The following is a 23471-nucleotide window of genomic DNA, read 5'->3' on the forward strand; positions in this document are numbered from 1 at the left end:
TTTAGATGTCCATTAGTAGTATATGAAAATGTGTCATTTCATTGCATATCACCAGTACTGGTTTGTGTGTATGATATTTTGTTCCACTAAAGATATATGCAGCTATTATTCTAGTTTTACTTTTATTATGTGAATTTAAAGCTCTTTCTAAATGTTTGCTGAGTAAATATATTTCCTTTTTATGATGTTTAAATTATTTCTTAATTTGTATGGAACTCATTTTCCAATGTGGAAACAGTTTTACTGTTCATCTGCATATGGAGATTACACAGACTACAAGCTGATGCACTAACACTTGCTAGCCTCTTTTTCTAAACCCCAATTCTGTACACTGCTGGGAAAAAACAGAAAGTTGATGAATCTGAAAAAGTAACAGCAAACACGTGGGAAATCCTGGAGAGACAGAGATTGGTTGGGTCCTGGTTTGGTGGAGAAGAGCAGTCCAGGGTGGAAAAGTACAAGGTGCCAAGGCCCACAGATGGCCTGGGAGCCTGGGAAAAGCTTTTCGGTTGTGTTCTCTTTTCCTTCCACACACTACTCCATGGGCCACTTGCCACCAATATGGAGAGACCAAAATATACCAGCACCAGCCCAGTGTAGGCCAGGGGCCAGGCAAGTATAGCAGGTCAGCCCCCAACCTGTTGAGGCTGGATGGCAACTCAGGAAGACGGGCACTGGAAGAAAGCAGTGCCTGGCAGAGATCAGAAAGGATTCCTGAGGAGCCAGGCCACGTGGGCGGTGGCGGTGGTGATGGGAGGGGGCAGTGGCAAAGTATTTCTAGGAGATAAGTTCCCCTCACCAGGAGAGGCACCATCTGGTCCTGGGCTTGCTTTAGGCCCTCCCACCAAGTACACATTACCAGTCGAAGAGCCAATATCCCCAGGGGAGGATGAGACAATAGGGACAAAATCAGACATCTAAAAAGTGCAGCTGAAATGAAAGAAACACATTGAAAAGCCTATATGAAAAGAATTAAAGGGGCATAGGGAGGAAAACTTGTTCATACCCTCAGGAAGATGAGAGGGAAAACCAAGGGAGATCCCCTGGGCAGCAGTATAAATGGGGAGGGAAAAGAGTGTAAGGACTGAGCCTGGGGTTGCTCACAGGGAAGGAAAGGCGAGAGCAATCCTGCAAAGGGGATGAGCAAGCTGCAGCTGGTGGCCTAAGAGCGGTGACACTCTGGAAGCCAGCTAAAGAAAGTGTTGGAAGGAGGAAGAGGGATCAACTGTGCTAAGTGCCACAGACAGGCTGAGACACCGGAGAACTGAGACGGGACATGGACACTGTGGCAAGATGCTTCTCCCAAGGGGTCATTCCTGAAGAGCAGCAGAGACGTGGGCTGGGGATTAGGGGTGGGGGACGGAGCTTAAATTATTTGTGCACAGCTTGGAAACACTGAGAACTTTCCAAAACAAGTGCAATGATAAATACATTTGTAATATAACATAGCTTAGGGGAAATTTTAACCCATGGTGATCATAAGAGAAGGTTCACTTGCCTTTTTATCTGAAAACTAATTCTAATACTCTACCCCAAGGATCATTCTTTATTTAGTCTGTGGTTTTTTTCTGGGGGTTCTGGACACCCTTGTGGATCTGATTGAGAGTTTTGAAACCTCTACCCAGAAGAGGTAGTTACAAAGCCACATACACAATTTTTTTTTTCCATGATATTTCGGGTAATCTCACAATCTTCTGAAGCCTAATAATAGATCCTTCTTAGAAATTCTAATTCGTCCAAGATGGCCTGGGATGTCAGTCTTATCTCTCAGTACAGCATATGACTCAGTAAGTGCATTTCTCTGAAAAGCTTTCTTAAGTTTTCTATCAGCTCCCTCCTTCTTCTTCTTATCCCTCTGTCACTTTCAGATGTTCACATCTCTGGTACTGTGTTAAGTGAGGCCTTCGTGACACTAGCTGAGGTATCGCCGACATTCTCTAGAGGGTGCCTCTGTGCATGCTGCCTCTGCTTCCACCAAAGCTCCCAGTGAGGTGTGCGCTGGACACATCCCCTTACCTCTACCAGCCCCGGTACTCTCAAAGCCACTGCTTTCCCTCTGAAAAGGAATGCGAAACTTGTGGGGGGGGGGGGTGTCGAATACTCACCCCAAATTCATGTCGTAACAGAAACTCAGGATGTGAGCTCATTTGGAAATAGTTAATAGTGATAGTTAGGATTAAGTCACACTAGATTAATGTGGGCCCTAAATCCAAAGACTAATGTTCTTATAAGAAGAGAAGATGAGGCATAGAGACACAGGGAAGGAGATGAAGTAGGTGAAGAGGGAAACAGAGATTACAATTACGTTGCCACAAGCCAAGGAATGCCAGGAACCCCCAGAAGCTGGAAGAGGCAAGGAAGATTCTTCCCTGGATCCTTTAGAGGGAGCAACACCTTGATTTCAATCTTCTAGCTCTAGAACTGAAGAGAATAGATTTCTGTTGTTTGAAGAAACTAAGTTTGTAGTAATTTGACATAGCAGCCCCAGGTAACGAATCCAGCAGTCTTACCTAGAAAGACCGAGGCAACACCGAGAATACTCAGACAAATGCCTCCTGGACACTTAACTGGCTTCTACTAATCCTCTTCCCATTTCAGTTCAGGAAGCACTAAATGAACAGCTGTCACGTCTCAGCCTGTCTCCACTCAGTACGGTGACGTCCAGCCCTCTCATTGTTTCTGTCCAGTCAATAAGTCATGTCCAATTCTTTGCGACCCATGGACTGCAGCACACCAGGCTTTCCAGCCTTAAACTCCGGAGATATCCTGGAGTTTGCTCAAACTCATGCCCATTGATTCGGTGATGCCATCCAACCATCTCATTCTCTGTTGCCCCCTTCTCCTTGCTTCATATGTAGAAGTTTTCAATTCAAATCTCTCCATATTTGCCTTAATGGGGTATGACTTGTGTGTCCTGCATGATGATAACGTTTTCTCTACCCCCAAGCGTATAAAAATATTTTCCATCAAGTGCTTTTATGGTTTTACATCTTCCATAACAGTAATGATGATAAGGATGATGATGGCAGCTATACTTAAACAGCACTTGTATGTGCCAGGTGATATTCTCTGCCCTCTTCATACAGCTATTTACTTAATCGTCACAGCAGTCCTGTGAGGTACTAATATCATCCCTATTTCATGAAAGTGAAAAACCAAATGGTTTGTAACTTGCTCAGGTCATATAGCTGGTAGCTGGTGGAGGGAGCCTGGAACACCAGGCTGTCTAACCCCAGAATCTATGTTCTTACCTACAACATCACCCTGCTTCTCAAGGCATTTCAATTTAAATACTTTAACCAACTACTTGAATTTATTTCGGTTTAAGCAGTGAAACAGAGCTTTCATTCTGAGTTCCAAATGCTTGGCCAACTATTTCAATGCATATTGAGTACTTTATTTTACCCCACAGATTTAAAATGCCATCCTTATCATGAACTAAATTCTCATACTTTCTTGAGTGTTTCTGAACCCTCTATCCTGTTTCATTTCATTCCTATAGCAGATGTTAACTCTTTATATAATAAGGATATTATTAGCTTTTTATCTTTCCTACTTGTTACAAATATTTTGTCACATATTTTTTTCATGAAGTCATAAAAATTCCTTCAAATTTTCTTTACTTGCTTCAAAGTTCAGGAAATTTGGTAGGTACTCACTTGTATTCCTAGTTTTTCTAGGAGATGAAAAAATATTTAGCATATATTTAGCCCATTTGGAATTCATTTGGTGTATCATAAAATAATCCAAGTATATTTTTTGAGCCTGGATGTTTAGAGGGATTTCACTTTAATCAGTATAAATAGCCCTGCAGTCCCTCACTTCCTAACTAAACCAATGCCACGCCACCAACTCTATGTCATGACTTCTAAATCCCTAACCCCCATCTCCAGTCATTTCAGTGATGTGGCACTTTTCTCTGCATTCTCTTTCCTAAGCCTATTTCTCACATCATGTACCAAGGAATGCAGCAAGCAGTGTGTCTGTGAGGAACCACCACCAGCCCCTGAAGAGAGGTGAAGTTTTCTCACCTGGAGTAGCAGTGATCCTAATCTCCACAAAGAAGAAAGCTTAACTATTCTCTTCCCCAACACTAACCTTGAGGTCCTTGGCCAAGTCTCCCTAAAACGTCAGCCAAAAGCACAAGGCGTTGGTCCTCTGAATCCTGGAGGTCTTCACAGCAGGAAGGAACAGGATTGCCTCGGGTCCAGTTACAAACACTTCCAGGAGGGCTGGAGGCCAGAAATGAAGCCATTTCCGCCTCCCGGCTTGGCCACGTCCCCGCTCCACTTGGAGCTCTCTAAAGAACTTGCTCTGCTTCCTGGCCTGATAACCCTGACCCTTGGCTTCCCCACACCTCAGTTATCACAGAGAGGTAGGCGGCTTAACATTGTCTTTTTCACTCTTTCAGCAAAAGAAGAAAAAAATTCTTTGCGTCAGGAAATGGCATGCACAAGCTTTAGGTTAAATAGGCCAAACTTCAGCCTTCACAACTTGGCGTGACTAGTTGTAAACTGTGAAAGATCAGCTTTATTAGTTTCTCCGTCCAGCCACAGATACTTCAGCAGTAAAACAAAGATAACATCTACCGCACAGGGACAGAATCCATATAGAATATATCCATTCCCTCCACTCTGCTCCCTCACGTAAGTCCTGCCACCACTTGCTCTACGGCTTCAATCGAGTTGGCAATCTTTCCCACCGCCCATCAACACCACCTCCCTCCTTCCCCAAAGAGAAATCCACACAAAGAACAACATCCATAAGAAAGAATACATATTGTATGATTCTGTTTATACGACAATCAAGAGAAAGCAAAATTGAACTGTGGGGACGGAAATCAGAAAGCAGTTGCCTGGCTGAAGGGAAAGGGTGGTGGTTCAGTTGACTGGAAAGGAGAATAATAGAACTTTCTGTGGTGATGAAAATGTTCCATACCTGTTTTGGGAAGTGGTTCCATAAGAATACACAATGTCAAAACATATCAAACTTACACTTAAGATTTGTGCATTTTCTTATATGTAAATTATACCCCAAATTGGGGGAAAAAAAACAAACACCTTTGTCAGATATAATTCAAATGCACAGTAACACGATGGGGGAAATGTGTTGTTTAATATAAATCTTCTGACAAACTTCAAGGCATCATTCACTCAAAAAGACATGCCTAAATGTGATTCCTATATTTGATTCCTACTAGCTATATGACTGGAGAAGGAAATGGCAACCCACTCCAGTGTTCTTGCCTGGAGAATCCCAGGGGCGGTGGAGCCTGGTGGGCTGCCGTCTATGGGGTCGCACAGAGTCGGACACGACTGACGTGACTTTGCAGCAGCAGTAGCAGGTGTATGACCGGCCAAGTTACATAATCTCTCTGGGTCTTGTATTCATACACTGTAAAATGAGGACTCCAGTACCCACCTCAAATACTGTATGCCCTGAACAAGATAATCCGTGGTAGTGCCAAGAACATAGTAAGCACTTGATATATGTTAATCATTTTCCCTTCCTCTTCCATTTATAAACAGCAAATGGGATGCAATAGGACAATACTTCTATTCTTTTCCCAAAATGACTGTAAGTTAGCAAAGAAGAAGAAAGAAGAGGAGACAGGGGAGTGGGTGTGAGGGGAACAGGGAAGAGCAGAAAAAGAAAAAAATGAACAAATCAACATTAGAATTTATCCTGAGGAAAGAAGCATAAATATATATAAGGATTTATCTATAAGGATATTCATGGCACTATTAATAGTAGTAAATTAATAGTAGAAAACTGGAAAACTGAACAGGGACTAATTACACAAAAACACAAAACTAAGTTTTATGATAGATTAATAAAAGTATGTATAATCCAGACATGAATATAAATATCTACTATTACAGAAAAGCATTCTTGAGCTATACTAATCTATGCACTAGTCAAAATTAGGACAGACAGAAAAGGCAGGAAATGATAAAGGTAGTATAACTATCCATACACTCTCTTATTACAAATAGTGAGAAAAACAATTTATAGCTGATTTGTCCTATGTCTGTATTAAAACGAGTATGAATTTACACACACACAATAGAAAAAAATTTTAAATGAAAATAATCATATCTATAAAGTAGAAAAAGAATAGACAAAAAGAGAATTTTAAAGCAAATTAAAATAGAATGAGGTCAGGTAGTGTCAAACATAAGAATATCAGAGTTTTTTTGAAAGACACCTGTTGCCAAACTTGCAGAGTCAAATTAAGTAAAATTATTTTAGCCAAGATAAAAATATTCCAGACAATCTATCAATTGTCTCTGTCCGTGCTGACGAGTGGTGAGAAAGCATGGTGACAGACACAAGCATGTCACAAAGCTAAATATGACTAAGCCCACACTAGCCTTGAAGACCTTCCTTCGGTGATGACTTAACCACTATGGAGCGAGTTTGCCCACACCTGCCAGAGACCAACACTGCCATCAGCATTCTGTGACGCTTCTGGAGAGGGCAACTCACAGGGCCTTATATAAACTAGCAAACTATCTCACTGTGGCTGTTTCTCCATCTACATACCCAAAAGTTCTCTATTATAAATTGCTAGAGATGATCCTTTGACCTGAACACGTCACTGGTAATCTAGCCTTTATGTTCTCAGTATTATTTCCCCAAATCCAAATATAAAAATTAAGCAAAGAGCCATAACATCAGGCATCATTTAGGCACCTTACGGTTCCCTGAGCGCTTTGGTTACAAGCAGTATTTTTTCCTAACAGGAAAGATTCTCAGCGCTCCTGTGCGTGGCAGCAGTGCTGTGAGAAGGAAGTCTAATGAATCTGCATGCCACCCTTAACTGTTTCTAAAACTACTGAACTTTTATAAAAACCAATTTCAAACTCATCAAAAGGAGGTTTGGTTCATATCCTGAATTTGAAGAACAGAAGAATTATTGGAAAAAAAGAAATTAAATATTAGCTGGCCATGAATTTAAACTAAATCCTAATAATTTTCTTTAGCTAGGAAACTACTAAATTTAATTTAAGTGAAATTAGAAATTATATAAGTTAAATAATCTGCTAAACCAGGTACAAGATTTTACTTGTACAATTTTACTATGGTACAATTTTACTATGGGTGAAAATTCTTATAATTAGATTTGCTGGAAGGAGTAAAAAACTGTGAATATGATCACTAAAACATATTTGGAAAATTTATTTAAAATAAAAATTAAATGAAAGCATCTCAATTTATGCTGGGAGAAAGTTTTGTCTTTTTACCTTTTTTTCCTTTTCTGAAAATTGCTCAAAATGTATCTTTATGCATTCTGAACAAGTTTTGTGAAAGGAAAAAAAAAAAAAGAATTTACTTCAAGTGTAAAACGGAATATACCAGCAATGCATCTTATTTACCTTTTCTCTGAGGCTTCCCTGGTGGCTCAGATGGTAAAGCATCTGCCTGCAATGCAGGAGACCTGGGTTCGATCCCTGGGTCGGGAAGATTCCCCTGGAGAAGGAAATGGCACCCCACTCCAGTATTCTTGCCTGGAGAATTCCATGGACGGAAGAGACTGGAGGGCTACAGTCCATGGGATTGCAAAGAGTCGGACACGATTGAGGGACTTCACTTTCTTTTCACTTTCTTTCACTGAGATTTCAGATGGAGAAGGAAATGGCAACCCACTCCAGTATTCTTTCTTGCCTGGGAAATCCCATGGACAGAGGAGGCTGGTGGGCTACAGCACACAGGATCACAAAGAGTCAGACACGACTGAAGCGACTAAGCAAGCATGAGACTTTAGAACAGCCTTCAAGAAGATTCCTCAGTAAATAAGGGTCTTTAAAAAAAAATTACAGTTGAGGTAAACAAGAAAACAGGCACTTTGGAATCTCTGTTCCAGCCTCAGTGGTTTGGCAACATACCGAGACGTGCTCGGAGTCTAGGGGCTGAGTGCAGAAGAGGAAAAGCCATCGCAACAGTGACCAGGACAAGCACAAGACGGCCGGGGTGGGGGCAGGGAGTGTGCGCATAGGCCAGCAAGGCTCCTGCCCTCTCTAGGAGGGAAGACGCTGCCATGCTTCCAAACACGTTTTAAGTGATCTTCACACAAAGCTCAAGCCCCTTCTTTCTATACTGGATGGTCAACATATAATTAAAAAGGCCAAAACAAAACAAAAACAAGGAAAAGACAAGTAATTGAAGGGGTCAACACAGCTCCTGTAAGTAGGTATATGGTTCTACTTAAAAAGTCACAGAACTGGCTTCCATTGTGGCTCAGCTGGTAAAGAATCTGCCTGCAATGCGGGAGACGTGGGTTCAATCCCTGGGTTGGGAAGATCCCTAGAGAAGGGAAAGGCTACCCACTCCAGTATTCTGGCCTGGAGAATCCCATGGACCGTATAGTCCATGGGGTTGCAATGAGTTGGACACAACTGAGTGACTTTCACCAAGTTGCAGATCTTTAAATGAACTGCCCGGAACCTGAGCTGTAAAACAATTTAGCTGATTATATAGCTTAAATTGCAAAAGCATGCATACACATCAAGGGCTGCAGCTAAAAAAAAAACAAGGACCAGAAAAGGTAAATTTTGGAACAGTTAGAGTGTATATATATATATATATAGTAAGTCATGAGAGTAGTGAGATATTATAATATATTATATCTTATTTCTGTTTTTACATAATTCCAAATTCACTAATAGCATATGTTGATAACTGCATATATAATGTTACATTTTCAAGCCCCCTGACTTTGCAACCTGTAAGCTCATGGACACTCTATACAGTCTCTTCACAAATTAACTCCACAAAAGGTTTTTTATATTTAATGTTATTGGATATAAAACCCAGGACCTTCAAGACTTCCACAGTTTCTGAAAGGATATAGTAATTTTTGTACTGTGTTAAGAGTTCAAGCACTTCTGACTTCATCCTAAGATGAAGACCATCTTATTAAACAGTACAAGGAAAATGTTAGTCTTCATTTCTATATTGTTCAAACAATCTGAAAGTATACAGATGACTGTTTAATGAGTGAATAAATGAGTATGGGATTTATTCCAGCTATTACACAGAGATATCCAAAGTAATAAATTAACATAAGCATAAATTTCTGCAAGCTGACTCTATACATGTAAACCACATATTACTGAGTCACAGTGATATTTAGTCTATGATTACATAAACATATTTGACAATGGAATGTCAGAATTGATATGTAACTGAGCATATTCAACTACACAAGAAAAGTACTCTTTTATATATTACTTGAGCTTAACAAAATTTTCCTGTGTAGAGTCAAGGGAACAATTTATATTCTATAATCAAGTATTAATATTAAACACAAACTGAAATAATAAAATATGAATACCCTACCTGAGTATCTTTGTATTTGTCTCGTAAGTCCAAGAGCTGATGATAAGCTTTAATGGCTTCAGAAAATTCTCCAACATCAGTGCTAGTGAGAATGTAGTTTTCCCAGATCTGCCAATGTTCATAGTTGCACTTGAGGGCTTCTTGTAATGTTCTAAAAGCTTTTACTCTATTGAAGGTCAAATTAAAAAAAAAAAAACCCAATAATGAATAACCATAGCTAAATAAGCCATACCTAAATGTATAAAATGCTAATGTGAACTATCAGTCCTTAAACATTCATCTTAATAAACAGCATTAGAGGTTCTAACAACCCAAAACCACCCCAAATTTCCCTAGTAGGGAATGGCAAATGAAACAGGTAGAAATTGGGACTTCTCTGGTGGCCCAGTGGTTTAGACTCCACCTTGTAATGCAAGGGACACGAGTGAGATCCTGGCTGGGGAACTGAGATCCCACATGCCTCGGAGCAAATAAGCCCACGTCTGCAACTACTGAGCCCGCGTGCCACTACTACAGAGCCCGTGTGCTGCAATGAAAGAGTCTGCATGATGCGACCGAGACCCAACACAGCCAAAAAATGAATAAGTAAAAGTTAGAAATGAAATAAGAATAGGGATACACGAATAAACACCAAGTAAAAAATTTGAAATTGCAAAAGACATTAAAAACAACAAACCAAAAAAACTTCAACATGTGACAAAAACTAGTTTCACACAAAGAGAGAATTGATAAACTCAGAGATAATAGCGAGAAATTCAAATGAATTCAGATTTAAAAATAAAAATAATAAAGACACAGAGGGAAGAATGAGAGGTAAGATTCAAGTACACATTCCATAGACATTTCAGAGTAAACAAATGCAGAATATGGTAGGACACTATATTTGAAGAGATAGTAACTGAGAGTTTTCCAAAACTAAACAAAGACCTAAATTCTATGATCAAAAGTGTATTTTGTGTACTGAGTATTCTCAATAATGGTAAACCAACACCTAGACATATTATGTGAAACTGAAGTATATAAAGGTAATCCTAAAACCTATAAAAGAATGACAGAGAACAGCAGATATTTCATAAGCAGCAAAAGATGATAGAAGAAAATAAAGCGCTACCTATACAGTGTTAAGTGAAAACTAACTGTTAGCCTAAAATTTTATCATTAACTAAACTTAACACTCAGGAATAAATGCAAAATCAAAAATTTTAACATGTACAAAAAACAGGAAACTTTACCACTGGCCCTTACTTAGAAGAACTATTAAAGGGTCCCCTCTTGCAAAAATAATAGGACTTTCAAAGAAAAGAAAAGGGATATAAGAAATATTCAAGGATGAGAAGAGAAACTGAGGAAGCATGTCAGTAACTTAATTATTGAGAACAAAAATAATTATAAGTTGTGTTTTTAGTAAGCAAATCTAAGTTTGTAGACTATATTCTTTGCAACTAAATAAAAAATCAATAGTAAATACAGAGTTAAAAAATATATGCCTACAAACTTAAAATGTACTCCTAAAGTAAAGAAACCAATGAGGGGGCAGAAATTCATATTAGAAAGTACAAAATATTTAGAATTTAAAGAAAGTATTATATATCACTATTTGCAAGATATAGTAGAGACAAAAAACAGTATTTAGAGAAAAATTTATAATTTTTACATGGATTGGTTATAATTATGAAAGATGGAAAATGAGTTAAAAGATTCAACTTAACTTGATAGAAGAACACCAAATAATTCTAAGAAAGAAGAAAAGAAATGTTAAGAAAGAAACAAATGATCAACAAAACCAAAAGTTGGCTCTTTGAAAAAAAAATAATGAAACAAATGTCTAGCTAAATTCCATTCAGTTCAGTTGCTCAGTCCTGTCCGACTCTTTGCCACCCTGTAGACTGCAGTACTCCAGGCCTCCCACTCCATCACCAACTCCTAGAGTTGACTCAGACTCATGTCCATTGAGTCGGTGATGCCATTTAACCTCACCCTCTGTCGTCCCCTTCTCTTCCTGCCTTCAATCTTCCCCAGCATCAGGGTCTTTTCAAATGAGTCAGTTCTTCACATCAGGTGGCCAAAGTACTGGAGTTTCAATTTCAGCTTCAGCAATCATCCTTCCAATGAATATTCAGGACTAATTTCCTCTAGGATGGACTGGCTGGATGTCCTTGCTGTCCAAGGGACTCTCAACAGTATTCTCCAACACCACAGTTCAAAAGCATCGATTCTTTGGCTCTCAGCTTCCTTTATAGTCCAACTCTCACATCCATACATGACTACTGGAAAAGCCATAGCTTTGACTTGACGGACCTTTGTTGACAAAGTAATGTCTCTGCTTTTTAATATGCTGCCTAGGTTGGTCACAACTTTTTTCCAAGGAGTAAGTCTCTTTTAATTTCATGGCTGCAGTCACCATCTGCAGTGATTTTGGAGCCCAAAATAAAGTCTGCCACTGTTTCCACTGTTTCCCCATCTATTTGCCATGAAGTGATGGGACCAGATGCCATGATCTTAGTTTTCTGAATGTTGAGTTTTAAGCCACCTTTTTCACTCTGCTCTTTCACTTTCATCAAGAGGTTCTTTAGTTCTTCTTCACTTTCTGCCATAAGGGTGGTGTCATCTGCCTATCTGAGGTTATTGATATATCTCCTGGCAATCTTGATTCCAGCTTGTGCTGCACTCAATATGCCAGCAAATTTGGAAAACTCAGCACTGTCCACAGGACTGGAAAAGGTCAGTTTTCATTCCAATCCCAAAGAAAGGCAACACCAAAGAATGCTCAAACTACCACACAATTGCACTCATCTAACACGCTAGTAAAGTAATGCTCAAAATTCTCCAAGCCAGGCTTCAACAGTATGTAAACTGTGAACTTCCAGATGTTCAAGCTGGAATTAGAAAAGGAGAGGAACCAGAGATCAAGTTGCCAATATCCGCTGGATCACTGAAAAAGCAAGAGCATTCCAGAGAAACATCTGCTTTACTGACTATGCCAAAGCTTTTGACTGTGTGGATCACAACAAACTATGGAAAATTCTTCAAGAGATGGGAATACCAGACCACCTGACCTGCCTCCTGAGAAATCTGTACGCAGGTCAAGAAGCAACAGTTAGAACTGGACATGGAACAGACTGGTTCCAAATCGGGGAAGGAGTATGCCAAGGATGTATATTGTCACCCTGCTTATTTAACTTATATGCAGAGTACATCATGATAAACTCCATTAGAATTTAGAAAAATGGTATAAATAAAATTAGCAGTATTTTAAAAAATCATGAGAACATCACAGATTATGCAAAATGAGTTAACAAGTACAAAGCCAAATAAATCAATATAAATGAAAACCAGGTTAGGTGGTTTTTACAGATAAAGTTTATCAAGCCATCACAGAATCCTTGCCTCATCCGAGCTACTTCAGAAAACAGAAAAAGACCTAAAAACTTGATATTGGCAAGGAAATCAACAAAACTTCACATCACCTATTTTAAAAGTTAAACATCTTAACCATCAGAAAGATTCTTAATGCGTTACTCTACTGGCTGAACAAACTCTATAGCTCCCTTAAAGATAAAAAATGCTTTACTGCACAACTATAGTAACCTCTTTCAAGGGTAAACTATCTGTCCCTTGCCAACAGCCTTTTTGAATTTGCTTTGCTAACTTAAGACCATGAGGTCCACATCTCTTTTCCTGCTGAGCCTAACACTGTTTCATCAAGACTTCCCTTTTGTTGACTTCAAGGCAAATTTTAGAGGTGATGATTGAGGTTCTTCTGGCCGACCCAGGCCATTGGTCTGAGAGTCACCCACTTAAGAACTTAAAACAAAGTGTGCCCATACCATCAGTAACTGTCTCAGCTAGTCACAGAACACACAAATCATTTAATCAATGGTATTGATTGAAATGACTTCTTTACAATTAGTCTTTTAGTCTTTTCATAACAACCAATTCACTGCAGTTTAGTTTTGTATTCTCTACATTAAACAATTTACCTAAAGTTGTCATGGAATGTACTGATTCATTTACCCCCGACCCACCCTCCTTTATAGTTAAAAATGGAAGTACCCTTGCTCTAACACTTCTTCGTGTTCAGTCACAAATTGTTTCTATATAATTTTTTTCTTTTTTTCCCCTTTCTCCACTCCCTCTTCACACCTCACATGTGATAGCAACTGTGGACTGAGAGATTCCTGAGGTGGACTGAGATTCCTGAGGTCTCCCATCCACATACGGGTAGGGATGAAGTTATCCTATTGGAAAAGATGTCAGCCAGCAGCATCCCACACCAGGATTCTTTTTTCCTGTGTGTCCTCCTATCCTCTAATCATAGTTGCTTGGCCCACAAAATTTTTGCAATAAAATTCCGTTTTTTTGGAAAGTATGACTTCTTTCTAGGGAGCTTCAATTCTGGATTCATTTATCAAACCATGATGGTGTGATAATGCACTATGACAATTATATAGGAAGATGGAAAACTTTCCCTCGGGACTGGTAGGGACAAGATGCCTAGGGGAATCAGATGAAACAGGGAAAACAGCACGTTAGTAAAGAACCCAGCAACAGTAGAGGGAGAGATGAGGGAGTTTAAAGGGTCACTTTAAGGCAGGGATAGGATTCTTTTGAGAGGAGGAGTAATGATTTGCCCCTGCAGTAACAATCTCATGAGTGAAAAATGAGCTGTGTCTGGAGCAGCAGCAGCAAAGAAAGCAAAGTAAAATGGCAAGAATAAAGGAGTGATTTACCTCTGACCTTACAACCCCGCTTTTACACAAAAACCTATTCAGGAGCTGCAGGAAGACAAAACAGTGTCAAAGAGAAGCTGAGGAGCAACGTGCAAGAACCACCAAGAGAGAAAGCAATTAGAATTCTGAGGATTAAAGGGCTGGAGGACAATGTTGCACATCAAGAGCCCTGCTACATACACTAAGATCAGGATCACCAGAAAAACCCACAGATCATTCCACGGTTACCACAGGGATTTTCCTTCCCCTTGCTTTACACCAAAAGAGTCTCTAGGGACTTTTAACACAATCAGTTGCAATCAAGGACATAATATTATTTTCCAAAGAGCGTGGTGGAACAAACAGCACTTTATTTATGTAGTTATTATCCTAGAGCAGCAGAAGCATTTCATGATCTCGACGTAATGTGGATTTAATGATATCTCCAGAAATACTCATGAATCCACAAAGAAAACTAAGTTTGAAAATAAGGCCAAACAAAAAAAGAAATGTATCTATCCTTTCATTTATTTAAAACTAGGATCACAGCCACTCTTGCCTCTTCCCTTTCCTTGGCTCTCTGTAGCCAGTTCAGTAAGTCCAGCTGCTTGCCCCCTTTACAAACTGGCCTCTGCCCCTTCTTCCGCCAGTCTAGCTATCTCCTGCCTGGACTAGTCCGACAGCTGTCTCCTAACTGGCTCCCAGCCCCCAGTTTCCTCTCTAGTCCGTCTCACACACTGTCATCAGATACATTTCCCTCTTCATGAAATTACCCACACTGAAATCTCTGGCTTCCTATTACCAGCAGGATAGTCTCAACTAGTTAGTCGGATAATCAGAACAAGCTGCCATTTGACCCCAACTGACCTTCCCAATCTCATCTCTCACCATGGCTCTCACTAGTCTCAAGCTGGACAACTTTACTTCCTGTCCCCTAAAGTGTGGCATTCATGCCTGTCACTCTGCTTTTGGTCACCCAAATTCAGAAGGCTAAGCACAGCTACTAATGACCATTTATTTCCAAAGCCTGTCCCCTCTACTAATTCTTCAAATTATAGCTCGAGTCCAACAATCTCTCAGAAGCGTTTCTGAACCGGCATCACACACGTTCTCTCCTCTGAGATCCTGAGGACTACACAAGTGGTAGAGAATGTAAGTGTTCTACAAATATTACCTACTATCATAGTCCTCTTTGTATTTCTCATTGAGATTTACCACATATGACCTAAATTATTAATCAACTTTTTAAATAATATGGCATAATATTTTCTAAACCCACACTCCCTGAAGTCATTGGTTCATACCTCTATTTCTCAATAATGGCCAGTACACAGCAAGCAATCACGCACTGCAACAGGCTGGAGGGGTGGATAGGGTGGGAGATGGGAGGGAGGTTCAAGGTGAGGGGACATACGTATACCTGTGGCTGATTCACGACTATGGATGGCAGAAACCAGCACAGTATTGTGAAGCATTTATCCTCCAATAAAAAATTAAAAAAAAAAAAAAAAAGAATCTATCTGTTGAGCTGACTAAAGGCATGCTTGCTTTTATCAGGTAATGAAATTTAGGGCAAAAAACTTCAGTTTCAAATAAAGAGTTAAAAAAATATTTATTACATACTAAGTGATTTAAAGAAATAAACTACACTTAGAATGCAAATGGCTAAATTAAGTCATTGTAACTCAAAGATACTGGTAGGAAAGGGGAAAAAGATAACGAGTAAAAGCACAATGTTTCACTGTTCAATTGACGAAAACATCATTCATTTATTTTGGAAGCAAAGTTCTTCATCTTTTTTTGGTGTACTTACTTTTGTTTTAATCGGATATAAGAAGTTGATAAATTGTTCCAAGCTTCAGCATTCTGAAATGATAGAGAATTCAGTTACAGACTATTCTTTCCTTTAAGTATAACTGCTGCCAACAAAAATATAACATATTTTCTTAGCTCAAGATGTGCTTTTATGATCATAATTTTCAATAAGGTATGTTTAAAAGTGTATAAGAAAATTTAATAAATTAAAATTAACATTTATAATTAAACTTAGCATTTATAATTTTTAAAAAGTCACAAAAACAATCAACAGAATGATATAACTGTTATAGCCCTAATTTAGAATTTAGAAAAGATTCTATTTTCAAATTTAGATTTACAAAATAGTTGGGCAATTTACAGCAGTATTTACATAACATATAGATTAATTACAAATCTAAAGCAGTGCAGAATATTGTTTTTCCTATCATAAAAGGGTTTGCTATTTTACCATCATCCTTTATCAGATAGGAGAAAAAAGGAGTATGTGTTCTCTAATGTTAAGGCTACGTAGTTCATCAAACACATTTCCCTACCTATTCCCCTATACAATGACAAAAATAAATTAAAGCCTCTGTATAAATGTTGATTTTAACAGGAATGATCTAAATTATGCTTGTTCTTTTTTGTTGCACATTTTATAAAACACAGAGTATGTAGTTCTGAAGTTCCAAAGATACAATTTAAAAATTAATGGCAATGGACCTCTGCTTATAGACAGAATACAGTTAGGACCAGACTAGTCTTATTACCATAAAAAGATATCTAACTGGACAAAATTTTAGGAGACAACTGCTTTTGAGAAGCTGGGCAGTGGGCAGCACAGGACTGTGGTCCCTGAGAGGAGGGCTGCTGGGTGTCTCAACACAACCTGCACTTCTAGCTAGAGGCACTCAGAGGGCTGCAGCACAGGAAGACAGAAACCGAACAAAACACAGCGAGCCTTACTGAAAGGAAGGTTCAGAGTGCAGAGCTGCAAAAGTGGTTGAATTTGCAAGACAAACTACCAGGGAAGAGAGAGATCTGTTCAGAGAATAAGCTCCAGAAATCTCAATAAGCAACTCCTTGAGTCCTTGGCTGCATACTAAGCTATACTGTGCAGGGCAAAACTTCTGAAGGCCAGATAGGGAACCAGAGAGCTGTGAGGTGAATGGAGATTCCAGGGGTCACACAAGTGCTGGGAGCTAGTCAAGTCCCAACCAATCTTAGTGGAGAAGTCTTACTGATCAGCCGTGGGATTAAATTCAGCCCTCAAAATGTTATACCTCAAGAGAAGGGTGACTGCAACTCTAGAATAAGGACAACAACAAACCTACTCTAAGCTGAAAATTAAGCTGATCCATAGTAAAATTAACCAAGGGCCAAAAAACCCCTCTACCTTCTTCAAGGGAAGACAACAAAACTTAGAAATTGAACAACATAGCATCCACAAGCGTAGGATGTGATAATAATAAAAAAAAATTGGTAGGCAGGCAAACAAGCAGGAAAATTCATCCATAACCAAATTAAAAATCAGTTAATAGAAATAGACACAAAAATTAAGGAGATATTGGAATACACATATAAAAACTTCAAAGCAGTTGTTATAAATATAATCAAGTATTTGAAAAAAACATTAGGGAATCTCAGTAGAAACACAAAAATTGTAAAAAGAACCAAATAAAAATTCTTGAACTAAAAGAAAGAAAGCGCATTATCTGAAACAATGTTATTTTTTGAGATGTAATTGATATACAGCATATACAGTTTTAGAAGTACTACATAATGATTTGGTACATGTATATATTTGTGAAGTGATTACCACAATAAGTTTGGTGAATATCCACCACCACACACAGCACGGTAAGCTTAATGACTAGGTTTAACACTACACTTGACATAAACACAAGAACTAAACCAACAAAACTCTTAGAAAAAAAGATAAGTTAATCTTCATGACCTTAGATCTGGCAATGGATTCTTAAATACGACACCAAAAGCACAAGCAACAACAAAAAAATTCTTAAATGTGACACCAAAAGCACAGCAACAGGTTGGATCTCAACAAAATTAAAAACATTTGTACTTCAAAGACACTATAAGAAAGTGAAAAACAACTTACAAAATGGAAAAAAAACATTTGCAAATCACATATCTGATATGGGGCTTATATCTAGGATACAGAAAGAATTCTTACAACTCAACAATAAAAAGACCAACAACCTAAATGGGCAAAGGATGTGAGTAAACATTTCTCTAATGATACATGAATGGCCAATAAGTACATGAAAAGATGCCCAAGATAATCCACTGTCAAAGAAATGCAAACTGAAACCACAGGATACTGCCTACCACAACAGCTACAATCAAAAAGACAGTAACGAGTGCTGACGAAGACGCTGAGAAACAAGAACCCTTATGCCCTGCTGGTGGGGGTGTAAAACGGTGCTTTAGAAAACAGTCTAGCAGTTTCTCAAAATTTTGAACACAGAGCTAACATGATTCAGTAACTCCACTACTAGGCACCCACCTAAGAGAAATGGAAACATATGTCTACACAAAAACTTCTAAGTAAATGTAAACAGCAGCATAATTCACAGTAACTGAAAAGTGGAAACCATCTACATGCCCATAATTGATGAATGAATAAATAACATGTGGTATGCTCATACAATGGAATATTATTTGACCATAAAAAGGAATGAAGTGCTGATACATAAGACAACATGGATGAACTGTGGAAACATTAATCTAAGTGAAGAAAGCCATCAAAAAGACTACTCATTGTATAATTCCATTTATATGAAACATTTAGAACAGGCAAAGGCATGGAGATAGAATATCCATTAACGGTTGCTTAAGAGTGGGGTGGGAGGTACAAGTGGAAAGTCTCTGGGTGAAATGGGGAATGACTGCTATCTGGTACAGGGGTTTCTTTTTACAATAATAAAAATGTTCTAAAACTGTGGTGATGGTTGCACAATTCTGAACACACTAAAGAAGAAAAAAAAAAATCACTGAATTGTACACTTTAAATGGATGAACTATATAGTATGTGAGTTATTTACCATCTCAGTAAAGCTGTTAAATAGTTAAAGACCATAAACTACCAAAAAAAGAACTTTCTAATAATGCAATTAACAGGCAACCCATATTGGGGAGTGACAAAATATATGTGTATATTTCAGCAAGGTATATTTTTTAACTAAATTATAATTATTTTCTAAACAAAACTATGAACACCTGAGATATTATAAGAAAAAACTTATTTCTAGATTTATAAATCGTATACCTTGGGGCATGACCTTCTACCAATGGTACACTTTGCTCCAACACAAAAGGAATGATGTTCTTTTTCTTAGACACAAAAACAATAGAAAGTTTGAATCTTTCTGCCTTATTTGCTCTCTCCCTTTTTACTGTGATAAGCTAGCGAGAAAACTGCTATAAAGGTCAGGGAGTCCAGCTCAGTGCTCTGTGGGGACCTAGAAGGGTAGAACGGGTGGGTGGGGGGGGGGGTTGAAAATGGAGGAAGGGGATACATGTATACACACGGCTGACTCATGATGTCATACAGCAGAAACAACACACTGTAAAGCAATTATATCCCAATAACAACATTTTTTTTAAGCTAATAGAAGAAGCAAAAAAAAATCCCCAAAAAACAACCCACTTGAGATCACCCTCTTCACAAATCTTTGGGTGCACAACACAGAACAGTTAACCATGGGACGGTACAACAGATCTCTAGAACGTAATCATCTTGCATAACTGAAACTACATACTTGCAGGAATTGCTGTTCTGAACTACAGTATAGTTCAAACAATTTAAAGAGTACCAAAGAGCTGTGATAAGGAAAGAAGACCAAACAAACTTACATCGGGTTCCAGAGTCACACACCGCTGAAATGCCCTCGCTGAACCTCCGTAGTCTTCCAAGGCCAGATAGGCACAGCCCAGAGAAAACCACACTCCGAGCTGCAAGACCAAAAGACAAGTCATTCAAACACAGAGACATTTATAGGATTAATCCGAAAATCCCTGAGGATGCTATCAACAAACACACCACACTAGTAGTGTAGAGAGCTATATCATAAATATTGCCTTACATTTTATCTTAAACTAGAACACTTAGCTATGGAGATGATATTTTTCCATATAACTTTCAAAACTAGTTCAAAAATGAAAGCATGTGCAACACTGCACATCTTTAATTGAGAAAGACCCATTTGTTTTAACCAACTCCATGAACACGATGGAGAGCTCTGTTGATAAGCCCTAATATGGTAAATTAACTTTACCTTTTTACTGAGCATCAATGTGTAACTATGTAGAAAGTATACAAAGCATCAGCAGATCCACAATTGATGAACGTATTACAAACTTGAGAGGAAAAAGTTTTGGTTCCATCTTCAAGTTAGACCACAAGTACACTTTTGCTGTTTAACCAAGAGCCAAACCGCCCTGGCATGTACCTGCCTAGGCATGCCTGAAAAAATTTAGAAAAAGTAGGCTCAGAATCTGGATTACCAAAGAGTCATTCAAAGTGGAAAGCCTGACTCAAGTCAGTAAGATTTGTAAATTTAGAGGTGTAGAAAACAGGTAACTATGAGGGGTGGGATGGGGACGGAGGTGGGGGGGTGGGTTAGGATGGGGAACACATGTACACCCATGGCTGATTCATGTCAATGTATGGCAAAAACCACTACAATACTGTAAAGTAATTAGCCTCCAATTTAAAAAATATATTAATAAAAAAAAAACAGGTAAGTAGGAAGTGGCTATTGAGAATTACAAAAGAATTCTTTACATCATAGGGTTTCCTTAAAATTCAATAGCCTCTATCAAAAGGAAGATAAAACTGATAAAAATTCAATGAAATTAGTCAGAAATGCAGCTGTTACAACTCTGCTTTCCTCTCAGATATAGTCAGTAAGGCCAACGGTAGAATGAATTCTGCTTTCTTACTTTCTCTGACTTCTAGTATGAGGGCAGTGAGCCAGCAGACAGACTTGGTTGAACACTGCAGGGTGGGAAAGGAAATGAGCTGCTCTGTTATCCGTCCATGGCCTTCCACAGAGGCGGACAGGAGGCTGCCCCTTATCCTCCCCCCACTTACAAAACTCGTTCCATATAGCTAGTTGAAGACTGAAAGTTCTTTAAGCAGATAAAGATTTTCAGCCAATAATTAGAGATAAGGCTTAGAAAGCAAACATCCCTGGGCAATTTAACACTTTGTCTTGAATTCACAAGAGGCTATAAATAACTGCTATCAGCAGTCTTTAAGAGAACAAATTTTGTTAGAAGCATACCTAATGGCTGAAAACAGGGTGTGTGTGTGTTTGGGAGTGGTGGGGGATGCAGAGGTTGAAATTAAGTTAGAAGTTCCCTTTTCTAAATCAAGGGACTCCAGCAATTTAAAAAGTAGCTCATTAAACTTTGTTTTTGTCTGGTTATTTAAAGAATCAAATGAAAAGAGTTCCAATGTGGTTTAAACCACACTCACTGAAAGTGACTCACTCTAAAGTCTGATGCTACTGTATAAAACAAGATTACTTCTAATCTAGTCAAAAGTTTCAAAATCTGTGTATTATAATCCATCATTTATAAGGTGCATTTTTTTTCCATTTAACATCTCTGAATGCTAATAACCAATAGCTGATCAGACTTTTACTGTGTGTGTGTGTTCTCAGTCGCTCAGTCGTGTCCGACTCTTTGTGGCCCCAGGGACTGTAGCCTGCCAGGCTCCTCTGTTCATGGAATTTTCCAGGCAAGAATACTGGAGTGAGTTGCCATTTCCTCCTGCAGGGAATCTTCCCTACCCAGGGATCAAACCCCCTTCTCTTGCATCTCCTATATTGGCAGGTAGATTTCTTACCACTGCGCCACCTAGGAAGCCAGCATTTGATTTTCTATACAAGGTGGCACTTAAAATACATATGCCTCTTACAAGTGACAGCATGTTATACCCTCAAAGAATCATGGCAGAAAGTTTACTTGGAATGAGGAATATCTCATCCTGCGATCGAATCAAGAAAAATGAGAAGTGCCCACAAAGTTCTCAAAATGCATATGCCCTGCTTGCTTCCTGCATCAGCAAAGAACAAACTGACAACAGAACTATTTCATATGTGTCATAAAAACAGTGAGTATAAATTCAGTATGAAAATAAAAATAAAAAATTTATTTTTCAATCTACCTCAGAAGACAAAGGTTATATAAATGTCTGAAATTAGCAACTATCTTACAGCTCCAACAGAAGCTGGTGATGAGATTACTATGTAAGTTTTTAAAACAAGTCAATGCTTTATAACCAATGTCTTAACACCAAAATAAGTTTAATGGAAATCAAGCAGATGACAATTTAATATATAGTATATGACTCTCTTTTCTTTTTACTCAATCATTTGTGTAACTGCTTCAATAATTTACATCTAAAAAATTCTAGGATCATTATCTGCTAGTAGGTTTTCATCTACTAATGACAAATAATTAAGATGGGAGATGACTTCTGTATACACCCTATTCTTTGAATCATGAAATGGCTTAAAAAAAACCTCTAGGATCTTCTAATTGCTTCTAGATGACCCACTAAACCATCAAAAATCCATTTATACCTTGCATCTCAATCGGGATCGTTGGATTTTGGGGGAATAAAGAGTATATCTGGTGCCTCTTTTACCTTTTTTATTTTTAACTATTACTTAACCTATATTACCCCGATTGACATCTTGATTTAGGATGGTCATGCTCTTAAGAAGAGAATATCATAAAAGAAAAAAATCAAAAGAAGTTTAAAAAAGAAAAACTCACATAAATCCCCAAGTTAACATTGTATATGGTTGAGTACAAAAGGTATCCATCTCCTAGTCTAATACTATCAGAGAGAAATATAATGCTAGACTCATTATATTTTCTAGCAGTCACATTTTAAAAGTAAAAAGAAATGAGTGAAATTAATTTTAACAACATTTTACTTAGCTCTACATATCTAAAATATTATCATTTAAACATGCTATTAATATACAAGATTACTGATATATTTTATATTCATTTTATTCACACGAAGTCTTTGAAACCTGGTGTGTGTCCTACACTGACAGCAGATTTCAGTTTGGACCAGCCACACTTCAAGGGCTCAACTGCCACATGAGGCTGGTGGCTACCACACTGAGCAGCACAACTCTACACTATTTCTCTACAGCAGTGACACAGACCCCAACATATCTGCATCTTTTCCTTTTGTCGCCATTAAAAAAAACTGGCTCCTCTGGCTAAGACCCACTCTCGGGCTCCTCTCTCGGGCTCCTCATACACCACAGTCACTCCTGTTCCTCTCCACACAATAGCAACCAGAATAATTAGCATTTAATGAGCACCTAGAGTCAGCGTAAGACTAAATATTAAAAAAACTAAGATCATGGCATCCAGTCCTGTTACTGCATGGCAAATAGAAGGGGGAAAGATGGAAGAAGCGACAGATTTCCTCTTCTTGGGCTCCAAAATCACTATAGACTGTGACTGAAGCCATGAAATCATAAGAGATTGCTTCTTGGCAGGAAAGCGATGACAAACCTAGACAGTGTGTTGAAAAGCAGAGACATTACTCTGCTGACAAAGGTCTGT

The 23471-nt window shown here is 38.5% G+C and overlaps 1 protein-coding gene across 1 annotated transcript in view; it reads right to left on the reverse strand.

Moving 5' to 3' along the window:
• Window positions 1–23471, reverse strand: part of TTC27 (tetratricopeptide repeat domain 27) — a 160449-nt gene that overhangs the window by 14906 nt on the left and 122072 nt on the right. The window contains exons 14-16 of the mRNA XM_065929457.1: window positions 19725–19823; window positions 15865–15917; window positions 9343–9508 (exon numbers count right to left, since the gene is read on the reverse strand). Coding sequence (XP_065785529.1) covers window positions 9343–9508; window positions 15865–15917; window positions 19725–19823 — 318 coding nt within the window. The remainder of the gene's footprint in view (window positions 1–9342; window positions 9509–15864; window positions 15918–19724; window positions 19824–23471) is intronic.

The sequence above is a fragment of the Muntiacus reevesi genome, chromosome 3 (assembly GCF_963930625.1).
Source record: "Muntiacus reevesi chromosome 3, mMunRee1.1, whole genome shotgun sequence".
NCBI lineage: Eukaryota > Metazoa > Chordata > Mammalia > Artiodactyla > Cervidae > Muntiacus > Muntiacus reevesi.